Source organism: Canis lupus, chromosome 12 (assembly GCF_003254725.2).
Source record: "Canis lupus dingo isolate Sandy chromosome 12, ASM325472v2, whole genome shotgun sequence".
Classification (NCBI taxonomy): Eukaryota; Metazoa; Chordata; class Mammalia; order Carnivora; family Canidae; genus Canis; species Canis lupus.
Genome location: NC_064254.1, coordinates 7,749,327 through 7,776,900, shown reverse-complemented (window position 1 = coordinate 7,776,900; position 27,574 = coordinate 7,749,327). Strand labels below are relative to the sequence as shown.

The 27,574-nt window shown below is 36.9% G+C and overlaps 1 protein-coding gene and 1 pseudogene across 1 annotated transcript in view; both read right to left on the bottom strand.

Moving 5' to 3' along the window:
- Positions 1–27,574, bottom strand: part of DNAH8 (dynein axonemal heavy chain 8) — a 363,394-nt gene that overhangs the window by 302,865 nt on the left and 32,955 nt on the right. Inside the window, exons 6-12 of the mRNA XM_025418650.3 lie at positions 23,560–23,749; positions 22,910–23,073; positions 17,406–17,582; positions 16,517–16,630; positions 11,245–11,352; positions 8,483–8,584; positions 1,145–1,291 (exon numbers count right to left, since the gene is read on the bottom strand). Of these exons, the coding sequence (XP_025274435.3) occupies positions 1,145–1,291; positions 8,483–8,584; positions 11,245–11,352; positions 16,517–16,630; positions 17,406–17,582; positions 22,910–23,073; positions 23,560–23,749 (1,002 nt within the window). The remainder of the gene's footprint in view (positions 1–1,144; positions 1,292–8,482; positions 8,585–11,244; positions 11,353–16,516; positions 16,631–17,405; positions 17,583–22,909; positions 23,074–23,559; positions 23,750–27,574) is intronic.
- Positions 5,599–7,761, bottom strand: LOC125752304 (dnaJ homolog subfamily C member 2-like; annotated as a pseudogene).

The following is a 27,574-nucleotide window of genomic DNA, read 5'->3' as shown; positions in this document are numbered from 1 at the left end:
AGAAATAAAAAGTAATGCCACAACATGGATGAACCTTGATAACATTGGGAAAGAAGCCAGTTCAAAAGACCACATATTATATGATTCCATTTATATGAAATGTCCAGAATAGGCAAATCTATAGAAACAGAAAGTATATTAGTGGCTATTTAGGGGTGAGTAGAGGGGAGAAGAGAGTGTGACAGCTAATGGTTAGGCTTTCTTTTTGTGGGAATGAAAATGTTCTAAAATTAGACTATGATAATGGTTGTACAATATCCATGACTATATTAGAAAACACTGACTTGTACACTTTAAATTGGTGAATTAAAAGGTATGTAAATTATATCTCAATAAAGCTGCCAAAGAAACAAACATAAAACAGTCCCACACAGGTATGTATGAAGGACCCCACTTGATAACTTGGCTCTCTTCATTGCCCATACTTTCCTAACCTGGCTGGATCAGGAGGTTACAAATAAAAACCTTTCAGACATGTCTAGGAGATGCCTTTCAACCTGTGTTGATGCCCTCAACAATTTCCAACAAATGATGAACAGAATCCTAAATATTACCAGGACGTAGGGAGTTGGCAAACTGGTGGGGGAATCGGAGGGGTGGTACCTATGTGCTATCCTTATACACTTTCAAAAGCTGACTCCAAGAAGCCTCTGGGCTGGCCTTTCTGATACCCCCTGAAAAAAAATCACTCCTTGCCAACTAGTGTCTGACTGGCTCCTGCCCAGCAAAGGCATCCCCCACACAGTGTGCAAGTAAATACCATTTTCACTGACCTAGAAAGAGAAGGGGTCTATACATCCAGATATTACACTACTCCTGGGTACTGCCAGGTACTGTGGGCATTTCACCACATACTTTTCCTCAGCCTAATATAATTGTTAGACACAGAAGCTTCTACAGTCAAGTTCCATAGGTAGAGGTAGAATTGAGGTCTTGAGAGAGGGGAAGGTCAGCAATAGCTGACTGAATCAGGACTGAAAAATAAGTTACACCGAAATGTAGTGATCTGTAAGTAATAGGAGATGATTCACATCAATAGTGAGACAAGAGACCCAGGTCAGTAACTCTTAATGGTACCACATAAAGTACAAAATAACCAGGGAGTAAGGGGGGAGTGTGGGTACAGTGACTGCATAATGGTTACCTTCTCTAGTCTTTTGCAGAAAGCTTCAAATTTTCCAAATATATTCATTTCTGAAACCTCAAAAGATTTTTCCCCTGAGGATTCTAAAATCTGTTTCCTCTTTTTATGAAAAGATGTCTGATATTCCTTGAATAGAAAAATGCAATCCTATGAGAAAATTAAAAGGAAGGAGAAAACAGGTGATGAGAGTTTGTTCAGGAGTCCATAATAGAAGAATCTGTCCTCGCACAGTATTGATCACACCAGCCGCTCAACAGGAGCTGTTGCTGTTAACATTAAAAGTTCTCTGCCTAATATTGAAAAGCCTGGGAATGTGAATATAGTTTCTCTTAATTGATATCATATTTTCATCTTCTTCATTATCAGTACTTCCCTTATCTTCTATTGTTACGAGAGTATGCCATACACTGAACATTTCTATGGCTAATAAGAACTCCTGGGAGGTCAGAAATTATCTCTCAATTCTATTTATTATCACTCATCTATCTGTATGTGTCTTTTCTTCAGCATTCTTTACACACAGGTATGTAAAACAGTAAGATTCTGCAATACTAATTTGTTGTCGTCCAACCACCATTTCTCTACAAGAAGATCCTCGGGTCTTTGATGAGTACTTTGCTGAAACCCTAGTATTTGACCATAGCTATCCCACTGGCCAGGTCATCCAGGCTGGTGGACCTGTTAGAAATATAAAAAAGGACATGTTCTGTAGGATCCAGTAGGAATTCTCTGTCATGTCAAGCTAACATTTCCTGGAAAAAAAAAATGAACCATTTTTAAAAATAATGTTAAACTTTTCCAAACCGACCAGTGGCCAAATTTTTACCACCATACCTTTTCTCTGGTTCTGACTCTTCTATCGCCCTCTTACAACTGCATTGGGCACACTTGGATAATCCAGGATAACCTCCCCATCCCAAAGTCAGCTGATTAGCAACCCTAATTCCATCAACACTCTTATTCCCCCCATCCTGCCATATAATATTTTATTCACATGTTTCAGGGATTAAGACACCTTCGGGGGGGCATTTTTCTGCCTTACACAGCCAGTAAATCAGAATTTCTGTGAGACTCAGGAAGCTATATTTTTAACAAGTTCCCAGGTGATTCCTATTAAAATTCAGATGCGTGCATTAGCGGTCTCATACCTACTTCTAACTATGACACATCTTCCATCTTCTATTTCAATCTCCAAAACAACAAATTGCTCCATTCAAGGTCATTGATTATTTTTCACTCAACCAACATAATTTATCAGTGCCTACCAAGTGTTAGGAACTCCTTGAGATGCCAGGAATACAGATAAGACCCCTAACCCTCATGGAATATACCATCTAATAACAATTACCTTACATTACTTCCTCTTCACCACTCAGTCTCTTCATGTTGGACAAATAAGGTAAAGAATTTGAACTGACATTTCTCCAAAGAAGATACACAAATGCCTAATAAGCACATAAGAAGATGCTCAATCAAAACTAGCCATTAGGGAAATGCAAATCAAAACTACAATGAGATGCTACTTCACTAATCAGGATGGGTATTATCAACAAAACGGAAAATAACAAACACTGGCAAGGATGTAGAGCAAGTGGGACCCTCCTGTATTGCTGATGGCAATGTGAAATGATACAGCCACTGTGGAAAATAGTTCAGTGGTTCCTAAAAAAATTAAACATAAAATTACCATATGGTCCAGCAGTTCCAGTTCTAGGAATATACCCAAAAGAATTGGTAGCAACAACTCAAACAGATAATTGCACACACACGTTCATAACAGAATTACTGACAATAGATAAATGGTGGTAACAATCTAGATGTCTATCAATAGACGAATGGATTTTTAAAATGTGGTGTATCGGGGGATCCCTGGGTGGCTCAGCGGTTTGGCGCCTGCCTTTGGCTCAGAGCGCGATCCTAGAGTCCCGGATCAAGTCTCCCTCTGCCTGTGTCTCTGCCTCTCTCTCTCTCTCTCTATGTCTACCATCAACAAATAAATAAGTAAAATCTTTAAAAAAAATGTGGTGTATCCACACAATGGAACATTAATTTACTTAGCTATAAAAAGGAATGAAGTTCTGACACATGCTACGACATGACTGAACTTGAAAACATTATGCTAAGGGAAAAAAAGCCAGCCACAAAAGGACAAATGATATACAATTCCACTTAAATGAGGTACCCAGAATAGGGAAATTCATAGAGACAGAAAATGGAATTAAGGTTACCAGGGCCTGTGGGGAGGAGAATTTGGGGGAGTTATTGTTTAGTGGTTACAGAGTTTAAGTTTAGGATGATGCAAAAGTTCTGGAAATGGATAGTCACGATGGATGCACGATACTGGAGATGTAATGCCACTGAACCATATGCTTGGAAATGGTTAAATAGTAAATTTTATGTTATGTAAATTTCACCCACAGTTTTAAAACTCTAATTGTCAAAAAAGTAAACAATTTTAAAATCGTTCCACAAGGAAAATGTCAAGCCCAGGTGACTTAAAAGATGAATTCTATCGGGCCTTTTTTGTGCAATATTTGGTTTTATTTTTTAAATGTACACATGACAAAGATTATTGCTAAGTCATGTTGTGCCTCTACTTGCAATCAGAACATGCTCTTGAGCATCTTTCTTTGCTTTTACCATTTCAATAAGTCCCTTATATTATTTTAGGTAGTCTTTTTCTGTCCTGTGAGGCACTACTTCTGCTATTTTTTTCAGGTGCATTTATTGGATATGTTTTCAAAGCTTGTTGCAAAAGCTTCTGTTCTTCTGTTGTCCAAGAGGTGAAATGTGTGCACGGACTCTCAAATTGTTCCAAAGGTGTTGTACAGTCAGCTTGACGCATGACTCCCTGTAGAGGGCTATCTTATGATGCAGGTCATGACTTTGGAGACTTTTTTTGGCCAAATCCATAAAAAGAATATGTGTTCATGTGGTCGGCAACAGCTTCCTGTAATATTGTGATTTATAAGAAATACATATATTTGGTCATTCTGATGACCAAAATATATTTCTCATAAATATTTGGTCTTTATCCATGGCTCCTGGCTCACAGCTCCCCAAAACCTTGCAATTTCCCAAATTACAAGAACAGTGGAGCATCTTTTGTTATAAGATTTGGCCTCTTGTCCTCAGTTCTTTTTTTTTTTTTAATTTTTTTTTAAGATTTTATTTATGTATTCATGAGAGATACAGAGACACAAGCAGAGGGAGAAGCACGCTCCATGCAGGGAGCCTGACGTGGGACTCGATCCCTGGTCTCCAAGATCATGCCCTGGGCTGAAGGCGGCACTAAACCGCTGAGCCACTGGGCTGCCCTTGTCCTCAGTTCTTGAAATTGCTTTTGAGCCGTAAAGGTAAAATAGGTATCTTGTTATTCATAACAAGCCCCTTTCCACCACAATTGGGTTTACATTATGGGGTGACTTCTGGGAGCATCTAAGTGTAGAGGCTGGTTGCCAGGGGAACAACCAGGAATGTCCTACACCCTAATTTGGTGGGGAGCAGCCTAAAGGTTAAATCATTCTAATAGCCAAGGAGTTGATCAATCATGCCTATGTAATATAATGAAACCTCCATAAAAACACAAAAAGAGGGGACAACTTCCAGGTTGGTGAACACATGGGGATCTGGGGAGGGTGGTACACTCTGAGAGGGCATGCAAGCACTATGCCCTATCCCCATGCCGTGCCTTATATGTACCTCTTCCATCTGCCTATTCCTGAGTTATATTCTTTTATAATAAACCAGTATCTCATAAATAACATGTTTCTCTGTGTTCTGTGAAGCACTCTAGCAAATTACTGGAACTCAAGGTCTGGGGGTGTCATTGGAACTTCCAACCTACAGCCAGTCAGTCAAAAGCACATATGACAACCTGGACTTGATCTGAAGCCCCACTCTTGTGGGATTTAACCTGTGGGATGGGATGACAAAATTGAGTTAAACTGTAGGACACTCAGCGAATGTCCAAGAATCCCTCATTGATATGGGGAAACCAATACACACAGACACTAGAACTGAGTCCACAGTCCTTACTTCCCATCTTGAATTTATTCCAGGAAGGAAGCTCACAGCTTCAATTAGTAATTGCAGATCAATTCTCTTCCCAACAGTTTTTACGGCCATTTCCACCTTCGGCAGTTGGTTTCACTGCATTCTTAGATGCTTATCACATATAAGCCTCAGCTTCCTCTCTCTCTTTTCCAATTTGCTTGTTTCTTCTGCTTTACCAAAGCAACCATTCCTACTTTTTTTTTTAGTATTAGAAATATTTTATTTACTATTTTATTACTATTTTTATTTTTATTTTTTTGCATTTTAAAAATATTTTACTTAAATTCAATTTGCCAACATATAGTATAACACCCAGGGCTCATCCCATCAAGTGCCCTCCTTTAGTGTCCTACTTCTTTTGTAGATGCTGATGCATTTCATTTAAATATGGAAGCTTGCTAGTTGGAACTATCTGAAAGTTTTTCCACTTCTTCCCTCCTTCTAACCTGCTCCGTCTCATTCTCAGAAAAGCGCTTCCAGGTCTTCTATGAGTTTTGAACTTTTTGTCTTTTCCTGTTAGTGGATTTTTTTTTTCTGGGTATCTTTTCCCTCCTTGCTGATAATGCCTATTGTCTGACCTCTACTCTTCTCTCCTTAAGCAATCCAGGCAGCTGCTGATTCAGCTTACCTTGATTTTTCTTTAGCTTCTGGCTCCTTCTGTTTCCTCTTGTGCTTGCTTTCTCCTTTTCTTTCTTGGCTTTTTCTTTTTCTCTTTAGAATTTGTTTATCCTTGATCATGGCTACATGCATTATCAATTAATGTTCTCATTCATTTCAGTTTTTTTTTTTTCTTGGTGGCCCTGTTGCTCTGTCCTGCTTTTCAATCCATATCCTGACACCATGACATCTTGCTTCTTCATTTAAAAATGAAAATTCTGGCATCCTTGGGTGGCTCAGCAGTTTAGCACCTGCCTTTGGCCCAGGGAGTGATCCTGGAGTCCTGGGATCCAGTCCCACATTGGGCTCCCTGCATGGAGCCTGCTTCTCCCTCTGCCTGTGTCTCTGCTTCTCTCTCTCTGCCCCCCACTCTGTGTCTCTCTCATGAATGAATAAAATCTTTTTAAAAATTTAAATAAATAAATAAAAATGAAAATTCTCTCCAGGAGTAAAAATTATACCAGAAGGAATAAAATGCCTCTACGTCTTCAAGTGATGAATTCATATCACCAAGTTTTGGGGCCTTTTAATTATTTAACTATCTAGGATTCCTTTCAAGCCTTGGAGAAAACACTCCGAAGAAATTGTCCTTTGGTTTATTTCGAGAAAGAATTGATTTACGAAAAGTAAGCTCTATCTACTAGACTCTCTTATTTTCCCTGGATCAGATATTTTCATAAGCTTTCTTTATACCAGTAGTTGTGAAGTAGCCATTATCTCCTTTTATTGAGTCACCAGCTGCTTTCAGTGATGTTTTAACACGGCTGCTCTGTCTCTGTGTAACTCTGTGTCTTACATGGTCAAGTCAAAGAACCACAAAATAAGCCTGGTTCTTCCAGTCTTTGGGATCAAGTATGTTCAGCCTGAGAAACTATCCTAATGATGCAGGCAGACCAGGTCTGAGGACTGAGGGGACTCCCACAGGACTAGCCAAGAGGGTCCCGGGCTTCACCCAGGTTGGAAATCAAATGCAAGCCAGCAGGAGGTGAAAGCAGAGTTTATTGAAGATGTAGAGAGAGCAGATCATCCTGGAGACTCAGAAAGGAAAGACACACGTCTTGTCTTTGCTTGGGATCTGGAGTTTTTATTGGCAATTGTGGTCTGGTGCAGGTATCCTCCTACTCATCTGGAAACTGGCCAGAACAAGAACAGGGTCCAGGTGTCCTTCATAAGGCACTCATTCCCTGAAGCCAGGGGTCTTGGCATCGAGATGTTTAGTGCTAGTGCTCTGGAATAGGCACTTGATGGCTCTGCCTGGCCATTCCTTAGATATCATCTATTGTGCTCAGAGACTCCAAAGATCTCATGATCTTTTTGTCCCTTACAAGAACATATACTATTTGCATTATAAGGCATGTGTAGAGTGGGGTGAGGGTGTAGGTCCTAGCAGGATTAGAAGCTGGAAAAGAAGCAAAGGAAAGGGGCAAACAGTTTTTTCTCTCATGCGGTCCCTTAGGGTTCCTTGTCTCAGTAACTAATAATTCTTCATCCTCTGTTCCCTCTCACCACTCTTTTTTATCCTCTGGCTCCGGGAGTCAGAGCATGGTGATGGCAGTGCTAAGATAAAACTCTGTGAGTGCAGTGCTTCATATACTAGTTGGACGGCACTGAGCATCCTTTCTGGCTCTGCCTCCCAGTCCCAGCCTTGTGCCTTGGCTCCATAAAGCCCAGGGAGCAGCTCATGAGGACAGCCAATAATTGGATGTAGCCTTCTGGGTGTGGTCATTTCCTGCAGACTTTCAAAAAACATATCCTTTTAATTTTCTGCAAACTTTTCCAGAGAATAGAAAAGGGGTGAATACTACCTTCACCTCCTCCACCTCCACTCCTTCTGAGACCTCAGGGCTGAAAACACTGACAAGGGCAGTATGGGAAAGGAAATTTACAGGCTCTCTATCTCTCATGAATACAATTGCAAAAACTCCTAAACAAAATTGTAGCAATCCAAATGTTAGAGTGTTTTAAACAAAGAATTTTTAAAAATTACACCATGACCTGGAAAGTTTCATTTTAGAAAACCTAAACATGTCGTCCATCACACTAGCAGCTTGAGAAGACTCTAATAAGCATCTCAATAAATATATGCAGAAAAAATTTTTTTCAAAGCCCATTCATAACTTCTGCTAGTATTAAAACTAGGAACAGAACTTCCTCAATCTAGTCAACGATGTATTTAAAACCTATGAATGCATCAAAATAGGGAAATGTTAGAAATGTCAGAAACTTTCTCTTCCAAAAGAAGATCAACACCAGATGCCAACAATCACCTTGATAATTTACGAATAAATACAGTCCTAGCCAACACAAAAAGGCAACAAAATGAAATTAACAGGGGCTGGAGTGAAAGGTGGGGACCAGGGAATATGAGACAGCAAGAGGCGTCCAATACAGGCAGCCATGGAGAAGATGAGGATTAAATTATACCCCAAAGGAGTACTAAATATAAAGTACCAAATATAAATATAAAGTACTAAATCATTTTAATGAGGCTCCTTTTATATTCTCATGCTACTCTGTACAATGTTTTTTCAAAGTTAACATGTTTTGTGGATGAGCAAAAGTAAACAAAAATGGGTCAGATGGTGAAAAGTCTTACTTTATGAAAACAAGGATATTCAGACAAACCTGAATTTTCTTTAATACGATTGGTGTTTCCTGATCCCATACATGGACAGTTCCTCCATCAGTAATATATGCTTTACATGCTGTAACCATTTGATTTGTTACCTAAAGTAAATACAAGCCAAAACAGCTATAGGTAAACAGAGAAATAAAATTTAAGATTTTTTAACCACAAGAATAAAAAATATGATAAATAGTAAATGTATGGGATGAATGAATCACAGTATAAAAAATAAAGAAATACACATTCTAGTCGAAACCGAGAAAACTCAAATTTGTGATTCTTCACCATCCTTCAACATGCAAACTAAATTTAAAGTTAACCATCTCTCACATCCCCCAAAATACTGAGGAGGAAAAAATGATCAAGAGGTTAGACTGAGAGGGCAGACTGAAGTAAAGAAATTTTGAGAATTCCTAAAATATGGAAAGCACAAAAGATTGAATCTACAGGAGAGAAAAGTTTTAAAAAGACTAGAGAAAACCAAACCCAGTTCTGGAGAAAGTTACTGTGAAGGTGGAACATTTATGGGAAATCTTCAAGGTGGGAGACAATGAGAGATGACCCTTGGTTGTGACCCTACACACCGAATTTGAAGCAGCTTGTACAGTGGGCAGCAATGACAAATATTGACAGGACAGAGACATGAGTGTGAACCATGCTCCAGGAAGCTACTGCACCCCAGAAAACATGTCAAAGAAATAGCTCTTCACACTCCCTACCACTATCACCCCCTGCCAAACACACACAAGAGATAGATCGCAAGCAACAGAATTGGAAGCAAACTAGAAGTTAAATACAGAGATAGGCAGACAACTCAGAATCACAAAGCAAGTAAAGAAAATAAACACAGTGGGACACTTGAGTGGCTCAGTCAGTTAAGTAACAGACTCTTGATTTCAGCTCAAGTCATGATCTCAGAGTCCTGAGATCGAGCCCCACATCAGGCTCTGTACTCAATGACGATTCTGCTTGAGATTCTCTCTCTTCCTCTCTGCCCCTCCTCTCATTCACACTCTCTCATGCTCTCTCTCTAAATAAATAAATCTTTAAAAAGAAAAGAAAAGGAACATGGTAACAGAGGCTTTAAACTCAACAAAGAGGAAATACCAAAAAAAAGATGTAAAATATTTTTAAATATATTTTATTAACTAAATTAATCCATGAAAAAGATATGAGAGTATTTTACATCATGAAAAAAAACCCAGAGAACTTGGAAACTGAAATTTCTATTATCAAAATAAAAAATTCTGCTGATGAACTGACCTGAGACATAAATGAAGCAACTGAGACATAAATGAAGAGCAAATGAGTGAGCTAGAAGGTCAAAGGACAGAAACTAACAAAACAAAATAAAACAAACAAAATATTAAGAGAAATGGAAGTTAGATTCAAGGGGACAGAACAAATTGGACAAGTAGGTAAGGAATACTCAAAGGCAAAGGAGGGAAATTTTCCAGGAATGGAGACAAAATTGTCTAGATTGCAACAATCCAGCAAGTATAGAACAGCATAAGTGTAAAAAGAACCACATCACTTTGAAATTTTACAAGTTCAAGGAAAAAGAAAAAATCCTGAAGACTTCTTGAAAGATTATGACAGGTTGCCTACAAAAGAAAAAGAATCAGATTAGCCTCAAATTTCTCATCAACAGTACCAGATAAAAGACAACAATATCTTCAAGTTTCCAGGAGAATATTATGTTGAACCTGGAATCCAGTCAAGCTAACATTTGAGTGGCAGAGCGAAATGAAGCTATTTTCAGACATGCACAAATTCACACATAGACTCTCTCTGAAAGAACCACTTGAGAATACTTTTCAGCCAAAGAAATAATGAATCCAAGATGGAGAAAGATGTGGAAATCACAAAACAGAGGTGATCAAAGAAATTAGCAATGCTTAGATTTTAGTCTGAACACATGTGGATTCATGTTAGCAAAATATTAGACAAGACAGCTTAAAAATGTTAACAGAAATATAGAACTAGAAATCTCAGCGTGGGACATATATAGCAAGAAAGAGACAAGGGTTGGGGAAAAATCCTAATGTTCTTGTCTTGTTTTAAGAAATGGACAATGATTAGATCTATTGCTTGATTTTTAAAAGAAGAGAGTTGAAATGTGTTTGTTACTCTTTATATTTATGTTCTGCCTGAATAACAAAGAAATTTTAGTCATGTGTCTCTTGGATGGTTTTTCAAATTATTTAAGTAATGAACCACATGTCATGACAGAAGATTTTACACAAATTACAGTGCTGGTGGGAAAGGCTGAAGAAGCATGTTGATCATGGACACAATTCTTAGCTCTTGAGCAAAACCATTTGAAATGAATAAATTAGAATAGCGTCAGCCATGATCTCAGAGTCATGACAGTAAGACCCACATTGGGCCCCATGCTGAGCATGGAGCCTGCTTAGGATTCTTTCTTTCCCTGTCTTTTTGTCCCTCCTCCCAACCTCTCTCTCCCTTTAAAAAGGAAGGAAGGAAGGAAGGAAGGAAGGAAGGAAGGAAGGAAGGAAGGAAGGAAGGAAGGAAGGAAACTTAACAAAAAGTCTGAGGGCTTACCTCTGACAAGAAGGTACACCTTCAATTAAGTACAACTGACCAGTCAATACCTTTCTTTTCTTGTCCACTGGAAGTACTCAAATCCAGAACTCTGAGACGCATCCAAACTTCCCATTTCCCTTCCCTGGCCTAGAGGGAAAGTACTGTTAACTTTTTCACAGGGTTACACGTATGATTTCTTCTCTTGGAAACTCACCTTGATAAACAATGAGGTCATTCTTTCTGAGGTATTATAATATCGTGACACACTGTGAATCATTCTGATGGCATTAATCAAATTTTGTATTCCATGTGCCATGGAAACCTAAAATTGAAATATATTAAGTGAATTCCATCACATATTCATAGTTTTAATAACCAATATCCTATAATATTCAAAACTCTAAACACACATAAAAAAGTGTAACATTTTTATCTTAAAGTCAAATTTTACTAAACGTAATGTAGCATCCTAGACTGGATCTTGGAACAGAAAAAGGACATCAGCTTTGACAAATGTACCAAGGGAATGCAAGATATTAACAGGAGAAACTGGGTGAAGAGAACTCTGTACTATCATTGTAGTTTTTCTGTACATCTGAACTTAGTTCATTTAAAAGTAAATTTCAGAGGTGAAAGTGATTTTAAGGATTAATAGTTCAAGATTATCTTTTTAAAGATGAAGAAACCTGCTATCTTGAGGGGTAAAGTGACTTGCTTATCATGAGAAAGGTGGTTAAAAACAGAGATCTAGGGATCCCTGGGTGGCACAGTGGTTTAGCGCCTGCCTTTGGCCCAGGGCGCGATCCTGGAGACCCGGGATCGAATCCCACGTCAGGCTCCCGGTGCATGGAGCCTGCTTCTCCCTCTGCCTGTGTCTCTGCCTCTCTCTCTCTCTCTCTGTGACTATCATGAATAAATAAAAATTAAAAAAAAAAAAACAGAGATCTGACTAGAACTCATTTCCACTAATCAATTCAATTTACCTTTCAACAAGCTTACTGAATGTCACTAGTTTCAGAGGATATTGGAAGAAATTCAAGTATAAGGAAGCTTATGGAGGAGTCATAGCAGAGTGGAACAGATGCACATGCAACAAGTGGAAACCATTCCCACATCAGAGAATGTAAAAAGCTCAATAACAACAAAATAATAATAATAATTGATAATAATAATAATAAAGATATATCCATGGCTAGAGCAATTGAATAACATTTTTAAATTACTAGGATTAAAAGAACACCAGAATTAAAAGATTTGAAAATTATATAAACTTAAATAAGTCTCTCCAATGAAGAAGCTGAAATTAGTACATCTAAATATCTAGAGGTCTTGATAACAATAAAAAACATTTTATCTTACTTCCGAATTTATCTTTTATAATGAAAAGTTTTAAATAAATAGAAAAATACAGAGAATAATATAATGATCATTTATACCCATCATTATGCTTTACAAATGTTAACATTTTGGTATATGAGCCTCATCTATTATTTTTCATATTGTAATCTACTTGCAGGTAGTCCTAGAGTAGGCTTTGGTTACGTGTGTATTTAAGATTTGCATTGTCAGCTCTTGTGAGTAACCGCAAATGTATGTGACATGTGAAAATTCTGATTTTTCTTAGACACAAATTTCAATTGCACATGCTGTAAAGCTGGGGAATCAAGTCATTGAGCTACTGAGAGAGCTAAACAGTAGCCATATTTCTTTATCACCACACAATCTGGTTTGCTTTACTCGTGGTCCTATATATATAAACATCTAAAAAGAACATGTTCTTATGGAAAATAGATTTTTTTTTAAAAGGTCCCCAACAGAAGTCTAGTTCTAGTACTAGGGGTGTAAATAAGTTGTAAGTAAAATCCATCATCTCTTTATGGAATCATTAAAAGACTTATTCTCTTTCATGGAGGATGGATTCCTGAATGGTCCTAAGAACTGTGCCTGCCCAAGACTCTCAACCCCACTTCTTTCCATCCTCACTCACATTAAACTCCTTGGCTACTGATGTCCTCTTGGGATGGGAATGAACCACCCCTAAACACATCCCTCTTATCTAAATCTGAGTGATATGGAACATAGACTCTTCCTCTTTCCCTGCCTCTAGGATGAAACCAGCATTTACCCTGCCCTCAAAAGTTTGGTCAACCAAACCATGTAGCCAATGGCAGTGTGGATGTGAAGGCTTTGACTATCTTCAAAAATTAGAATGAAGAATGCTGAATATGTGTATCAGACACTAATATAAATTATTTTTGAAAGAATTTTAACTTAGAGAATACCTTGAAGGAGCAGCATAGAGAAGTAGGAACAAATAATGACACATAATGCCGAAGAATGCTAGACACAAATTCATTCTCATGAGTTATAGCTCTAGAAAGCACAAATTCAGTTTCCTAGTCTTTAAAATGAGGATTGTTGTGTGAACAGAATGAAAACTCATGGAAAATATGTGGTACAATGCCTTCAATAAAAGACCAGAGGTTTTTAAGACTGTGGACACCTTTAAAAACACAACTGTCGGGATCCCTGAGTGGCTCATCGGTTTAGCGCCTGCCTTAGGGCCAGGGCGTGATCCTGGAGTACCAGGATCGAGTCCCGCACTGGGCTCCCTGCATGGAGCCTGCTTCTGCCTCTGCCTCTGTCTCTGCCTCTCTCTTTGTCTCTCATGAGTAAATAAATACAGTATTTTTTAAAACCCCACAACTGGGGATCCCTGGGTGGCGCAGCGGTTTAGCTCCTGCCTTTGGCCCAGGGCGCGATCCTGGAGACCCGGGATCGAATCCCATGTCGGGCTCCCGGTGCATGGAGCCTGCTTCTCCCTCTGCCCATGTCTCTGCCTCTCTCTCTCTCTCTCTCTCTCTCTCTCTCTGTGACTATCATAAAATAAATTAAAAAAAAAAAAAAAAAAAAAAACCCACAACTGTCCAGGTAACAACTCTCCTGCATACATACGATTCACAAAAGAGGCAACACCCAGTCAAAATTGGGAAACTCTGCCCTAACTTCTCAACAAATGCTGGTTTCCTTGACTTCCTCTCTCTACCTAAAGAAAGGATAAAAGGTACCATGATATACATTAGATTCCCAAAACTTATTGATTTACAACTGGAATTCTGTACCCATTGACCAACATTTTTCCCATTTCTCCATTCCCAACCCTAAAATTCTACTCTCTGTTTCCCTGAGTTTGACTTTTTTAGATTCCACATGTGAGATCATACAGTGTCTGTCTTACTTACTTCACATAATGTTATCAAGGTCCATACATGCCACAAATGGCAGGAGTCCTTACAGCTGAATAATATTACATTTTATATACATATATGAATTATTATTATATATATGACATGTATGAGTATTCTTGACTCCCATGTCAATTTTTTTAATCATATATGCAAGTATTTATTTCTAGGCTCTTGTATCTGTCCAATTGATCTATTTGTATATTTTTATGCCAGTACCATACTGTTTTGGTTACTATAGCTTTGCAGTATAGTTTGAAATCAGGAAGTGCAATGTCTCTAACTTTGTTCTACTTTCTTAGGATTGTTTTCTAGTGGGGGTCTTTTGTGGTTCCATACACATTTTAGGATTTTTTTTTCCATTACTGAAAAAAAAAATGCCATTGGAACTTTGGTTTTGTTCTGTTTTGTTATTTATTTATTCATGAGAAACACACACAGAGAGAGAGAGGCAGAGACACAGGCAGAGGGAGAAGCAGGCTACATGTACTGGGAGCCCGACATGGGATTCGATTCTGGGTCTCCAGGATCACGCCCTGGACTGAAGGCAGCGCTAAACCACTGAGCCATCTGGGCCGCTCGCCATTGGAATTTTGATAGGGATTGCATTGAATTTATAGATGGATTTGGGTAGTATGGACATTTTTAACAATATTCATTCTTCCAATTCATGAACATGGACATTTTTCCATTTATTTTTGTCTTCATTTTCATTCATCAAAGTCTTATTGCTTTCAGGGTACAGATCTTTCATTTCCTTGAATAAATTTATTACTGAGTATTTTATTGATGATATTTTAAATTAGATTATTTTCCTTAATTCTTTTCCGATGTTTTGTGGTTAATGTATAGAAATGCAACTAATTTCTGTATGTAATTCTGTATCCTGCAACTTAACTGAATTTATTAGTTCTAATAGTTTTTGGTGGATTCTTCAGGATTTTCCATATACAGTATCACATCCCTACAAACAGAAACTATTTCACTTCTTCCTTTCCAATTTGAATGCCTTTTATTTCTTTTTATTATCTGACTGCTCTAGCTATGACCTCCAGTACTATGTTGAATAAAATTGGCGAGACTGGGCACTCTTGTCTTGCTCCTGATCTTATAGAAAAAGCTTTCAGTTTTTACTGTTGAGTATGATAGCTGTGGTCTTGTCATATGTGCTTTTTTTTTTTTTTATTTGTTTATGATAGTCACACACACAGAGAGAGAGAGAGAGAGAGAGAGGCAGAGACATAGGCAGAGGAAGAAGCAGGATCCATGCACCGGGAGCCTGACGTGGGATTCGATCTGGGGTCTCCAGGATCACGCCCTGGGCCAAAGGCAGGCGCCAAACCGCTGCGCCACCCAGGGATCCCCATATGTGCTTTTATTAGGTTGAAGGACATTCCTTCAGTACTCAGGTTTGAGAGTTTTTGTCATGAAAGCATGTTATATTTTATCAAATGCTTCTACGTCTATTGAAATGATCACACAATTTTTTCTTTTATTCTATTCTGTATATCACATGTATTATTTGCATATGTTGAATCATCTTTGCATCCCAGGAATAATTCCCATTTGGTCAGGTGTATGATCCTTTTAATGTGCTGTTGAATTTGGTTTGCTTATATTTGTTGAAAATTTTTGCATCTACATTCATCAAGAATAGTAATATGTAACTTTCTTTTCTTGTAGTGCTTTGTTATCAGGGTAGTGCTGGTTGGGCACTCTCTCTTGTTCACTCCAGGATCATTCACCCTAGGGGAAGCAAGTTACCCTATTGAAAGGCTCATGTGGTGCACAACTGGGGCCTTCCAACAACCATGTGAGTGAGCTCAGAAGTGGACCCTCCAGCTCTCAGCCTCCACATGCAATGAAACCACATTCCTAGCTAATAGTTTGGTCTGCAACTTCATGAGAGACCATGAAGCAGAGGCACTCAAGCTATGCTATGCCTGGATTCTTGATCTACAGGAACTGTGATGTAGTAAAAGCTAATTTCAATCAGTTCTGGAGTAATTTATTATGCATCAATGCATTAATTAGTTTAATTCACCAATGAGATCATACTTATAATAATATCAAATATTTAAATGTAGGTTTAAATGAGTTTATGATTCATGATAGCTATATAACAGGAAAGTATATCTTTTAAGCAACTTGTCTGCAGTATACATTTCCCAATACATATATATTACACAGTTATTTTTAAATGAGTTTTTTTCCAAACTACACTTTAAAAAGCATACTTACTAGGTCATAGTTGTAGAGAGGTTGACATACTTTTTCTAGAGTGTACAAATATCTGACATTATCTTTTGATTCATTTGCTGTATCTGTTATTCTTGCATCCAAATCACGCCAATTCTAAGAAAAAATATGTAAGAATATCATAAAACATCCAAATATATCACTGCATTTCATTTTAATCAAGAAATTCAAGCTATCTTCCCTCAAGTAGTTGATATTAAAATGTGAATGATATAGCTTTTTCTTATATTATTTAAGACTTAAGGTTATTATAAATATTTTTAATGATTTGCTAAAGCTGAAGACTCATTCTGTTGGTAATTAACATCCTGTCTGTAGGCTTAAAATGGACTTGCTTCTATCTGGAGTGACTTTTCTAGGTTACTTATTTGTGACATTACATTATTTTGGGACTTTGACAATAGAATATATAGAGAGAGATAGAAGGATATAGCTACATACAGTTTGTTTTGTTTTTTTTTTTTAAGAAGAATACAGCAAAAGAAAAGGACCTGGAAAGAATCAAACCAAACTTGGAATAATGGGCAGGAGATGTATCCTAAGAGAATATTTTTTCCTTTTGACTTTGTATATAGTTCTTTACCTCCATGATCCTTTATTGATTCACAGTTTCAAAAACAAATTAAAAATAAATGACAATCACCTAATAGTACTATTATCAAAATTGGAGTGAAAATATTGAGAAATAAATTTTTATTTCTATATTTCCTTTTCTTCTGTGAGAAATAGTTGTGGAAAATAAGAAAGCCTTATTCAAAGTTTAACACTTCTAAGTGCATGGTTCCAATATAGGATGTGAAGAAGCAGCTCAAAAAGGGTAATTTTGCAGTTTGTTGTTTGGAAACATAACAATTTAAAAAAATGCCTTTACCTTCAACAGTTTGGAGTGTGCAACATTAAGTACATTTATGACAGCCTTACAAGTTGGCCCTTTAATCTGTTCGATGATGTAATTGAATTTGGCTGACATGCGTTTCCAGTGCTCCAATTCAGTGAGTGGACCTGAGTCATCAGCTTTTTTTCTCATCTGCTTACTCTCAATAAGTACCTGCAATCAAAAGAATTCACAGAATATAGAAATGTTACTTTCTTCTTTGGTAAAACCTTATTATTTGCATCTTTTCAAAGGAAGCTTATAAATAAAATATAGATAACTTTCAACACTGAATAATATTAAAATCTCTTAGCAAAGTAAAAACAAAGGGACCTTCTTCAACATGATAAGTAGTATCTACCAAATATCTACAGAAAATTCATACTTCAAGATTTAATTTTAGAAAATATCACTTTAAAACCAAGGACAAGACAAGTTTGCTACTAACACCACCGACTTCTATTCAATCTGGTAATGGAAGTCTCCTAACAAGATAAATAAACAAAAGGCATAAGAATTGGAAGTAAAAAAACAAAAATAGCTTAATCAAAAATGATATGATTTGTCACATTTTTAAAATTCAAGAATATCTAAAGATAAACTTCTACAATTAGTAAAAGTGAATAATTCAGTAAGGTTACTGGATGTATACATAAATATCAGTACTATTTCTTTACAAGCCATCTAGCAATCTGACTTCTAAAAAAAAGGGATTTGCTGTAACATGTAACAACAATGATAAGATATCTGGAGATTAGGAAAGGATGTGCAATATCTTTGTGAATAAAACTAGAAAACTTACTTTCAGCATACAAAAGAAGATCTAAATAAATGGAGAGATATACTATGTTCATGGATGTAAAAAAAACCATATAAAGATGACAATTTTCTCTAAATTAATGTATACAGTTAAGGAAAACTAATCAAAATCTCAATACAGTTTTTCATGAAAGTGGACAAACTAGTCTTAAAATTAATTTGGAAGACCAATTAACAAGAAACAATCAATGCGATTTTGAAGAAAAATATAGAAAGGGACTTGCCATGCCAAATATTTAATAAAAAACTACAGAAATGAAAGCAGTATTACATGAGTGCAAAGCCCAAATAAGTATACCAGTGGGATAGAAAGTAGGATTTAGAAATCTGATATATAACAGAAGTGATACTAAAAATGTGTTAGGAAACAATGGGCTGTTTGGGGGTACAATTGCCTAACTCTATGTAAAAAGACAAAATCAGATTCATACCCTGCACACACACACACACACACACACACACACACACACAAATAATTCCAGATGGATTAAAAACCTAAATGTTAAAAACAAAATGGCAAAGCTTTAAAAAGATATATAGTAAATGAGGGTAAAACTATAAAGCAAAAGCATGCAACTAAATATAACTGTCAAGGAAATGGCTACTACTAGGGGGAAGAAAAGGGACTTAAAATTGGGAAGAGGGCTGCATGGGGACTGTAAGGTGCTGGAAATGCTGCTTCTTAACTTGTACAAAAAAATACAGGAGTGTTCATTTTACAGTAATTTGTTCACTTTATTGTATTCATTTCTGTATATTTCACTATTTAGAATAAATTAGTATCTTAAGAGAATATCTTCATAATACTGAACAAGACTTTCTTAAATGAAATCCATAAAGCACAAAGTTTCTAGCCACTGGAGGGTAGCTAAGTTGAAGCTAGATTTAATTATAACTAATAGGGAGGCCTGGGTGGCTCAGTGGTTGAGCGTCCTGGAGTCCAGGATCAAGTCCCACATCAGGCTCCCCAGAGGGAGCCTGCTTCTCTCCCTCTGCCTATGTCTCTGCCTCTCTCTGTCTGTCTCTCATGAATAAACAAAATCTTTTTAAAAATTATAACTAATAAATTTACATTAAAATTTAAAACTTTTACATGACTAAAGACACCATACCAAGTTGAAAATAGGACACAATGAGGACCAACAAAGGATTAACATCTGGAAAATATTACTTAAACTCCAAAACTTCAGTAAGATATCATTGAACAATCTGAACTAAAACTAGGTAAAGAATGTGAACAAACAACTCAACAAAGAGGAAACCTAAGCCACTGAACTCAAAGAAATCAGAGGAATGAAAATAAGATATTTCACCCAACATTCTGACAAAGATTAAAAATCTAACAATCCCAAGTGTAACAAAAGATTTGAAGAAATGGGAACTCTTATGCACTTCTGTAAAAATACAATAAGTTAATATACCACTGCTTGGGAGGCTTTGTAATACTGAATAAAGATCTAGCTATACTGCTCTCAGCAATTCCACTGACAAATTCCAGAATATGTGCAAAGGAGATCTGGATAAAGGTATTCATTGAATGTGTATTATTATTGTTTGTAATAGCAAAAAGAAAGAAATGGGAATGGATTTCTGAGGTAATGGATGAATAAACCTCTTTACCTCCTTAAACAGAGGATATTAGACATGATATAAATGTGTCTTTAAGGTGTAAAAATTCATATAGAAAACTGATTTCTTTATATAGGAATATTAGACAGTAGTTACGTGAATGATTTTATTGCATTTGCATATTCATAAGCTTTAAATTATATATAAAAATAAACTATATCTATACATTACATATAAACATAGAATATATATTTGTGACTAAAATCTTTACGTAGGGGGACCTGGGTGTCTCTGGTTAAGCGTCTGCCTTCAACTCAGGTCATGATCCAAGAGTCCCAGGATTGGATTCCTTGTTTAGCAGGGGGTCTACTTCTCTGCTTCTCCCCCTGCTCATACTCTCTCTCAAATAAATAAATAAATAATATCTTAAGAAAAATAAAATCTTTACATAAATGATATAACACCATTAGATATAATTTTGCAGTTAATTTTTTTCTCATTTAGCATAATCTTTCAGAGGAATGAGAGGAGATAATAACATCAAGACGGTGAGTAATATAGAGGGAGGGAAAAGGGATGGGTTGGGGGCTTTTGTGAGAATAAAACAGATCTGAAGCAAATGTGGCAAACAGTATCTGTTTAGTCTCAGAGGAGTCATTGTTTCAGGAGTCACTGTTATATTATTTTCTGTACTTTTTATTTTTATAACTTTACATTATTTACTTATTTATTTTTAAGTAGACTCCATGCCCACCATGTAGTCCAACGTAGGGCTGGAACTCACAGCCCTGAGATCAAGACCTAAGCTTAGATCAAGAGTTTGATCCTTAACCCTCTGAGCCACCCAGGTGACCCATAACTTCACATAATATAAATTGTGATGGAATGTTTTAAGAATACAAAGTAAAATACATAGTTGATTTTTCAGATCTATGAAGGTTCTTCCTTTAATACATGAAACAATTACTTGCTTCAATTTTAACCATAGTATATGGAACTCTTTCCTAATCTTACCACAATCTTCCCCATCTCCTTAAATAAAGGATACTAGACATAGTTTCATGGCTGAAAGTCTATTTAGCTTGAATAACTGAATTAAAGAATGAAAATGGACCTTAAAAATTAACAAAATCAAACAACCCTTTTGATGTTTAATTCCGATTACAACATTATTCACAGATAGTAATTAGCCTCAAAGTGAATACTTTCAGGAATGCAGCACATTTCATTTTTTATGGGGAGGGATTCTGTGAGAAAGTTATTCTGATTTCAAAATTAAAACTCTTCTTATAGCCATCACACTCTAGTCTTACTTCTGCCACTTAGGGCCATACAGTGCAAGTTTAATTTCACATGAGACTTCATCAAATAAAAATTGGAAGATATCATGACACTCTCAAGTACCCCCCATTTTTTCCTAGGTCAGATATCTCCATATATTTCCCTTCAATGACATTGCTCTTATCCTTAACCTCTTTTTCTCTATATTGCCCATTCTTAATGATTTATAGAAGTTCTTTATATATTATAGATACTCTTTGTTACGTATGCTAATATTTTCTCCCAGAAGGTCATTCACTTTTTAGTTTTGCTTGTAATTTTTGCCATATGGAAGTTATTAATTTTTTTAAATAGTCAAATATGCCAGTTTTTTCTTTCATGACTTCTGGGTTTTGTATCTTAAGAACATATTAATATAGTCAGTCATATGTTGTGTTCTGGTTCATTTGTAGGTTGTTTTATTTTTCACCTTACTTAATTAAGATTGGATTTGTTCACTCAAAGCATCTTTAAGATTCACTCATGTTAAAAAAAAAAAAGAATCATCCATGTTGTTACATGTATCTATTTTTTGTTTCAGCTTTCATATTTATGTCTACAATCTATCTTGATTAACTTTTGTGTATGACAAGAAGTCAAGGTTTAGGTTTCTTTTTTTATTTATTTCATTTTGGGGGGGTCAAGGTTAATTTTAGATGTCGCAGTTCAAATTTTTTAAAGATCTTTTCCACTTCCTGCATTGATTCTGCTTAATTAAAACCACCTGCGGCAATAGTCCAAATTGATTTTCTTATTTCAAGTTGTTAAATCTCCCTAAATCTCAAACTATTTTCTTTTGTTTGCTCATTTTTATGTAATAAAATCTGTATTGATTGATCATAATAATTGGATCTCCTCAGTCGCTGTGTAGGACACAGCCTTATTTCCACAGTGGGTTACAATTCCTGCTTCCTCCAGTGACACAGTAGGTGAGTATAGAAGTCCTGTAGTGCTCAATTGCCCAATTCAATTTCCTAGTGACACCTGGAACAAATTCTGTGGCCACCACTCCAGGGCCCAGTGGTGTTTCCAAAGTCCTCCAATTTTTCCATTCCAACTGCACCTCCTTCCTTCTAACATCGTTCTAAGAGAGGTAAAATTGAAAATGCTCTAATTCTTGCTTGGTCAAGATTTTTTTACCTTAGTTTTCACTGAAGATTTTCTTCTCTAGTTCCACTGTCCTATGCTCATGAACTAGAGATCTTTGAATTGGTTCTAGTGTCCTCTTTCAGTTTATAGCAATTACATTGTACCTGATTTGGGGCATTATGTGTAGTGTAGGTTGGCAGCTTTCAGAAAATTGACATATGTCTCATTCCTATTGCTGCTTTTCCTACTGCCAGAGAAAATTTATTTGACCACAGAGTTGTAGTACCAACATGAATAAGCCTAGTTTGAACCTCTTTGTCAACACAGATAATTCCACTGATCAAAAAGAACTACTTATTAGCATCTAGCACTGTCACTTCATTGTATCCTCTTCCTTTCTCTTATGAAGAGTATAAACAATATTTAAAATATTGGAGATGAGTGCTGGCTATTCCCAATTCTTCATTCCATTTTTTCCATTTTCAATCCATGTTTTTGTGGTTCCCTCCTTAAAAGTGAGAAATATTTAAAATTGACTTTCAGTGGCCCATAGATAACAATGATTTTGCTCTAGAGTCAAGAATAGGATAGGTTTCATAACAGAATATGGAAGAGTCCTCTTCCCTTTAGGGACAAAATGCAATGGCTAGGACACAGATGAAAACCATGACTCCTATCTGATGTAATTACTTGAGTTAGCTCACCTGTTCGATCTGTTTGTACCATGTCATCAGCACTTCCTCTAGCTGGCGAACAGTTTCTGAATTGCTTGCTGCAGCTGTCACTTCTTCAAAAGTATGCAGCTTGGAAAAATCAATATTGTCTACCTTCTTTAACTTAACTGTTCCCTCAATACTTACTCTAGCACCTAAAGGAGAAAAATAATATTGGGAAGAGGTGTTTAATGTCAATGTGTGATTTCAGGCAATAATTACTCAAAAGTCAGAGATCTAATACTTTATAGCAATATAGTACAAATTGATCATTAGATTGTGATTTCATAATTTTTAATATTATGTATTTTAATAATATAAAGTAATAAAAAGATGTATTTTTAAAAGAGCTAATAATAAGGTAATACTGTGAAATATGGTGAAATTTTTCATTAATAATATAGGAATAGAATCTTCCCACTACAATGGAAGGAAAAAACTGTATCGTACTCCTGGCAAAAATCCCTGGAAACGAGAGATTCTAATGACTTGATCTCTTACCTCTAAGTCTCATAAATTACTTTGATTAACACTTTCTTTCAAGATGGAATGTTTTTCCTCTAATGTTTATCTTTAATAACATATCTTATAGTTAATTTGCTCATTTTAAGTAATTTACTAATTTTAAATTTTATACTTACCATCTAAAAATGAAAGGTATCTATTGATGGTTTCGGTGAAAATGTGTTTTTCAGATTCTCCTTGCTTGGAGTGGTTTAGAGCACCCCAATTATTTGTTGCAAGAATAGCTGGCAGAAATATACTTGATAGCATATTCCTAATCCCACTTAGGATTCCTGTTGATGCGTCCAGTACAGTAAATAACACTTCCTGAAAGGGAGGTTTTCAAACGTGATTTTTATATGCTAACCCCATTTAAAAACTGGAAATCATAACTTATTTCACATTACAATGAGTGTAGACAATGCTTTTGTATACTATTATGGAAAACTTAAGTGATCATGAAAATTAGAGTATTAAAATCAGCAAATTTATATTCTGCCCCCATTCTAACCACTCACATGTATGTTGGTCAAGATGACACTTTCCTCCGTGCTTCAGTTCCTACCTAGGGAAGGAGGCATGGCCTTGAGCCTCTACAACATGAAGGAAATGAAGCAGAGCTTTCTGCATAAAGTTCTTAGTGGAGAGTTGCTCTATCCATGGAAATGGGAGGAGAAAGACTCCATCAGGATAGGGAAAGGGTGGAGAGACTGGCAAGATGGTGGTAGAGTAGGGTCCTCAACTCATCTGGCCCCACAAACTTACCTAGATTATCTTTAAAAACATCCTGAACACCTACGAATTCAACCTGAGAGGTAAAGAGAGAAGAGCTGGAATGCTACAGAGAGAAAAATTTTCACTTCTAACAAGGTAGGAAGGTGAAAAAAATAAGAAAGAAATAAAGTGGGGGAGGGGAACCTGCGACTAGCCAGGTGAATCACAGGAGGGGCAGTGAAGCATCAAGATCCCTGGAGACATTATAAGACTAGGGGCACCTGGGACAAAGCTCACTGCACCACAGTCCATCTCGGTAAAGGGCTGATGTGCGCAGCCTTCCAGGGCATTTGGGAGATGTCTGACAGTTACGCAGGCTAGCCCCAGAGCTCCCTTTACCCTAGAGCCCAGCAACAGATGGAGGCGGGCTGTCCTCTGTTCCCTTCGGGAAAGGTGGTCCCCAGGAGTGTGGGTCCAGCAGCAGCACTGGGGCCTGGATCCCAGGGCGCCAAAGGGGACAAATCCGGCTATCCTCTGTTCCTCCTGGGACAGGCAGAAGCAGAGAGGGCATAGGAAAGTAAGAACTCTCCTGCCGTTGGGCATCTGGCAACTGTGAAGATCAGTGCACCTGCACCTGCCCCCAGGAGCATCTGAGCCAGTGCAGACTGAGAGACTGTGGTTAGTTACTTGTGGGGAGCTCGAATCCAGAGCTGGAAACCTGGCCACTGCCGGGTTTTTTTTTTTTTTTCCCCTCTTCTTTTCACATTGCACCTGGGAGAGGCGGGCCCTCTAGGAAACAAAGGTCTCATAGGATAAACAGCTCATACTGAGCCAACACCTGACAAGGGGTTAGGCACCTTTGCCCAGGCACACACACTTGAGAATCAGCACAGCAGGCCCCTCCCCCAGAAGAACAGATGGAAGAACAGGGGAAGAGCAAGTTTACTGATGAACCAGGGCTGGAAAGCTCCAGGACTGAGGGAAAATAGTATATAGAACTAGAGGATCCTTTTATTATTATTATTATTACAACTCGTTTTCATATCAGGTTAAAAATTTCCAATATTTTTATTCTTTTCCCACCTTAACTACAATATTTTACCACTCTTCATTTTTAACTTTTTCCTTTTTGATTTTCATATTTCTACAATTACATGTCTTAGATATATTTTTCACTTCTGGATTCCCTTCAATGCATTCAATTTAATTTTGGTAGATATACAAGATATAAACATATCTTGTTTATGTTATTATGGTTGATGTTGAGTCTTTATATAAATATTCCTGGTTTATATAAATTTGGGATTGAGCATCTTCTAATATATAGAACAAAATACACTCAGAACCAAGGGGATCATGCTCTAGGTCCCCTCAGGGAGATTACATTCTCTCCCCACCACCACCATCCCCCCACCCTTTTATTTCTTTTTTTTCACTCCCTTATTTTTGGTTTTTGGTTTTTTCCTTTTACTACTATGTTTTAAATTTTGTTTCTCACTTTAGTAGTCCTTTTGGTTTATTTTGTTCTGTTCTCCTTTTTCTTTTATTTTGTGGTCTCTGACCTCTTCAGAATCATCTAGGGTGTATTTTACTTAGGTTGTGATTGATATTTTTGACTCCGCTCATTTATACAGCCACTCTGCATTGGATAAAATGACTAGAAGGAGGCATTCACCACAAAAGAAAGAATCAGAAGCAAAACTCTCTGCCACAGAGCTACAGAAAGGGGATTTAAGTTTGATGTCAGAAATTTAATTCAGAAGTACAATTGGAAAGTTACTGGTGGCTCTGGAAAAAAGTGTAAGGACTCTAGATACTTTATTGCTTCAGAATTGAGATCTAATCAGGCCAAAATTAAAAATAGTTTAACTGAGATGTGATCCAAACTGGATGTTTTAACTGCTAGGGTTAATGAGGTGGAAGAGAGAGTGAGCAACATAGAAGACAAGTTGATGCTAAGGAAGGAAACTGAGGAAAAGATAAAAACAATTAAGAGCCCACAAGGAAAGGCCTTGGGAAATAAATGATAGCTTGAGAAGGAAGAATATATGTTGAACTGGGATTCCAGAAGAGGCTGAGAGAGATAGAGAGGACCACAAGGTGTATATATATATATATATATTTTTTTTTTTTTTAAGATTTAATTTTTAGTCACACACACACACAGAGAGAGAGAGAGAGGCAGAGACATAGGCAGAGGGAGAAGCAGGCTCCATGCACCAAGAGCCCGATGTGGGATTCGATCCCAGGTCTCCAGGATCGTGCCCTAGGCCAAAGGCAGGCGCTAAACCACTGCGCCACCCAGGGATCCCCGACCACAAAGTATATTTGAACAAATCATAGCTGAGAACATCCCTAATCTGGGGAAGGAAATAGGCATTCATATTTGAGAGAGGACCTCCCCCCCAAAAAAATCAATAAAAACCAGTCAACACCTTGATATTTAATAGTGAAACTTGCAAATTTCAAAGATAAACAGAAAATTCTTAAAGCAGCACGAGACAAGAGAGTCTTAATTTATATGGGGAGAAATATCAGATTAACAGCAGACCTCTCCACAAAGACCCGGAAGGCCAGAAAGTGTTGGCAGGATATATTCAGGTACTAAATAAGGAAAACATGCAGCAAGAATAGTTTATCCAGCAAAGCTGTCATTCATAATAGAAAGAGAGATAAAGAGCTTCCAGGATAGGCAGAAACTGAAAGAATATGTAACCACCAAACCAGCCCTGCAAGAAATATTAAGGAGGACCCTGTAAAAGAAAGAGGGAGCTGAAAGAAACAATCCACAAAAATAAGGACTATATAGATAATACAATGATACTAAATTCATATCTTTCAATAGTTATCCTGAACGTGACTGGCTTAATGATCCCATTAAAAGACACAGGGTATCAGACTGGATAAAAAAGCAAGACACCTATATGCGGTCTACAAGAGACTCATTTTAGACATAAGGACACTTCCAGTCTGAAAATGAAGGGGTGGAGAACCATTTAACATTCAAATGGTCCTCAAAAAAAAGCTGAGGTAGCCATCCTCAAATCAGATAAGTTAGAGTTTATACCAAAGACTATAACAAGAGATGAAGAGGGACACTATATTATATAATACCTAAAGAGTCTATCCAACAAGAAGACCGAACAATAATGAATATTTATGACCCTAATGTGGGAGCTGCCAAGTATATCAATCAATTAATAATCAAAGTAAAGAGATACTTAGATAATAAAACACTAATAGTAGGAGACTTCAACATGGCACTCTCAGTAAATGACAGATTTTCTAAGCAGAACATCACCAAAGAAACAAGGGCCTTGAATGATACACTGGACCAAATAGACTTCACAGATATATACAGAACATCTGAATGCAACTGAATACACATTCTTCTCAAGTGCACATGGAACTTTCTCCAGAATAGACCACATATTGGGT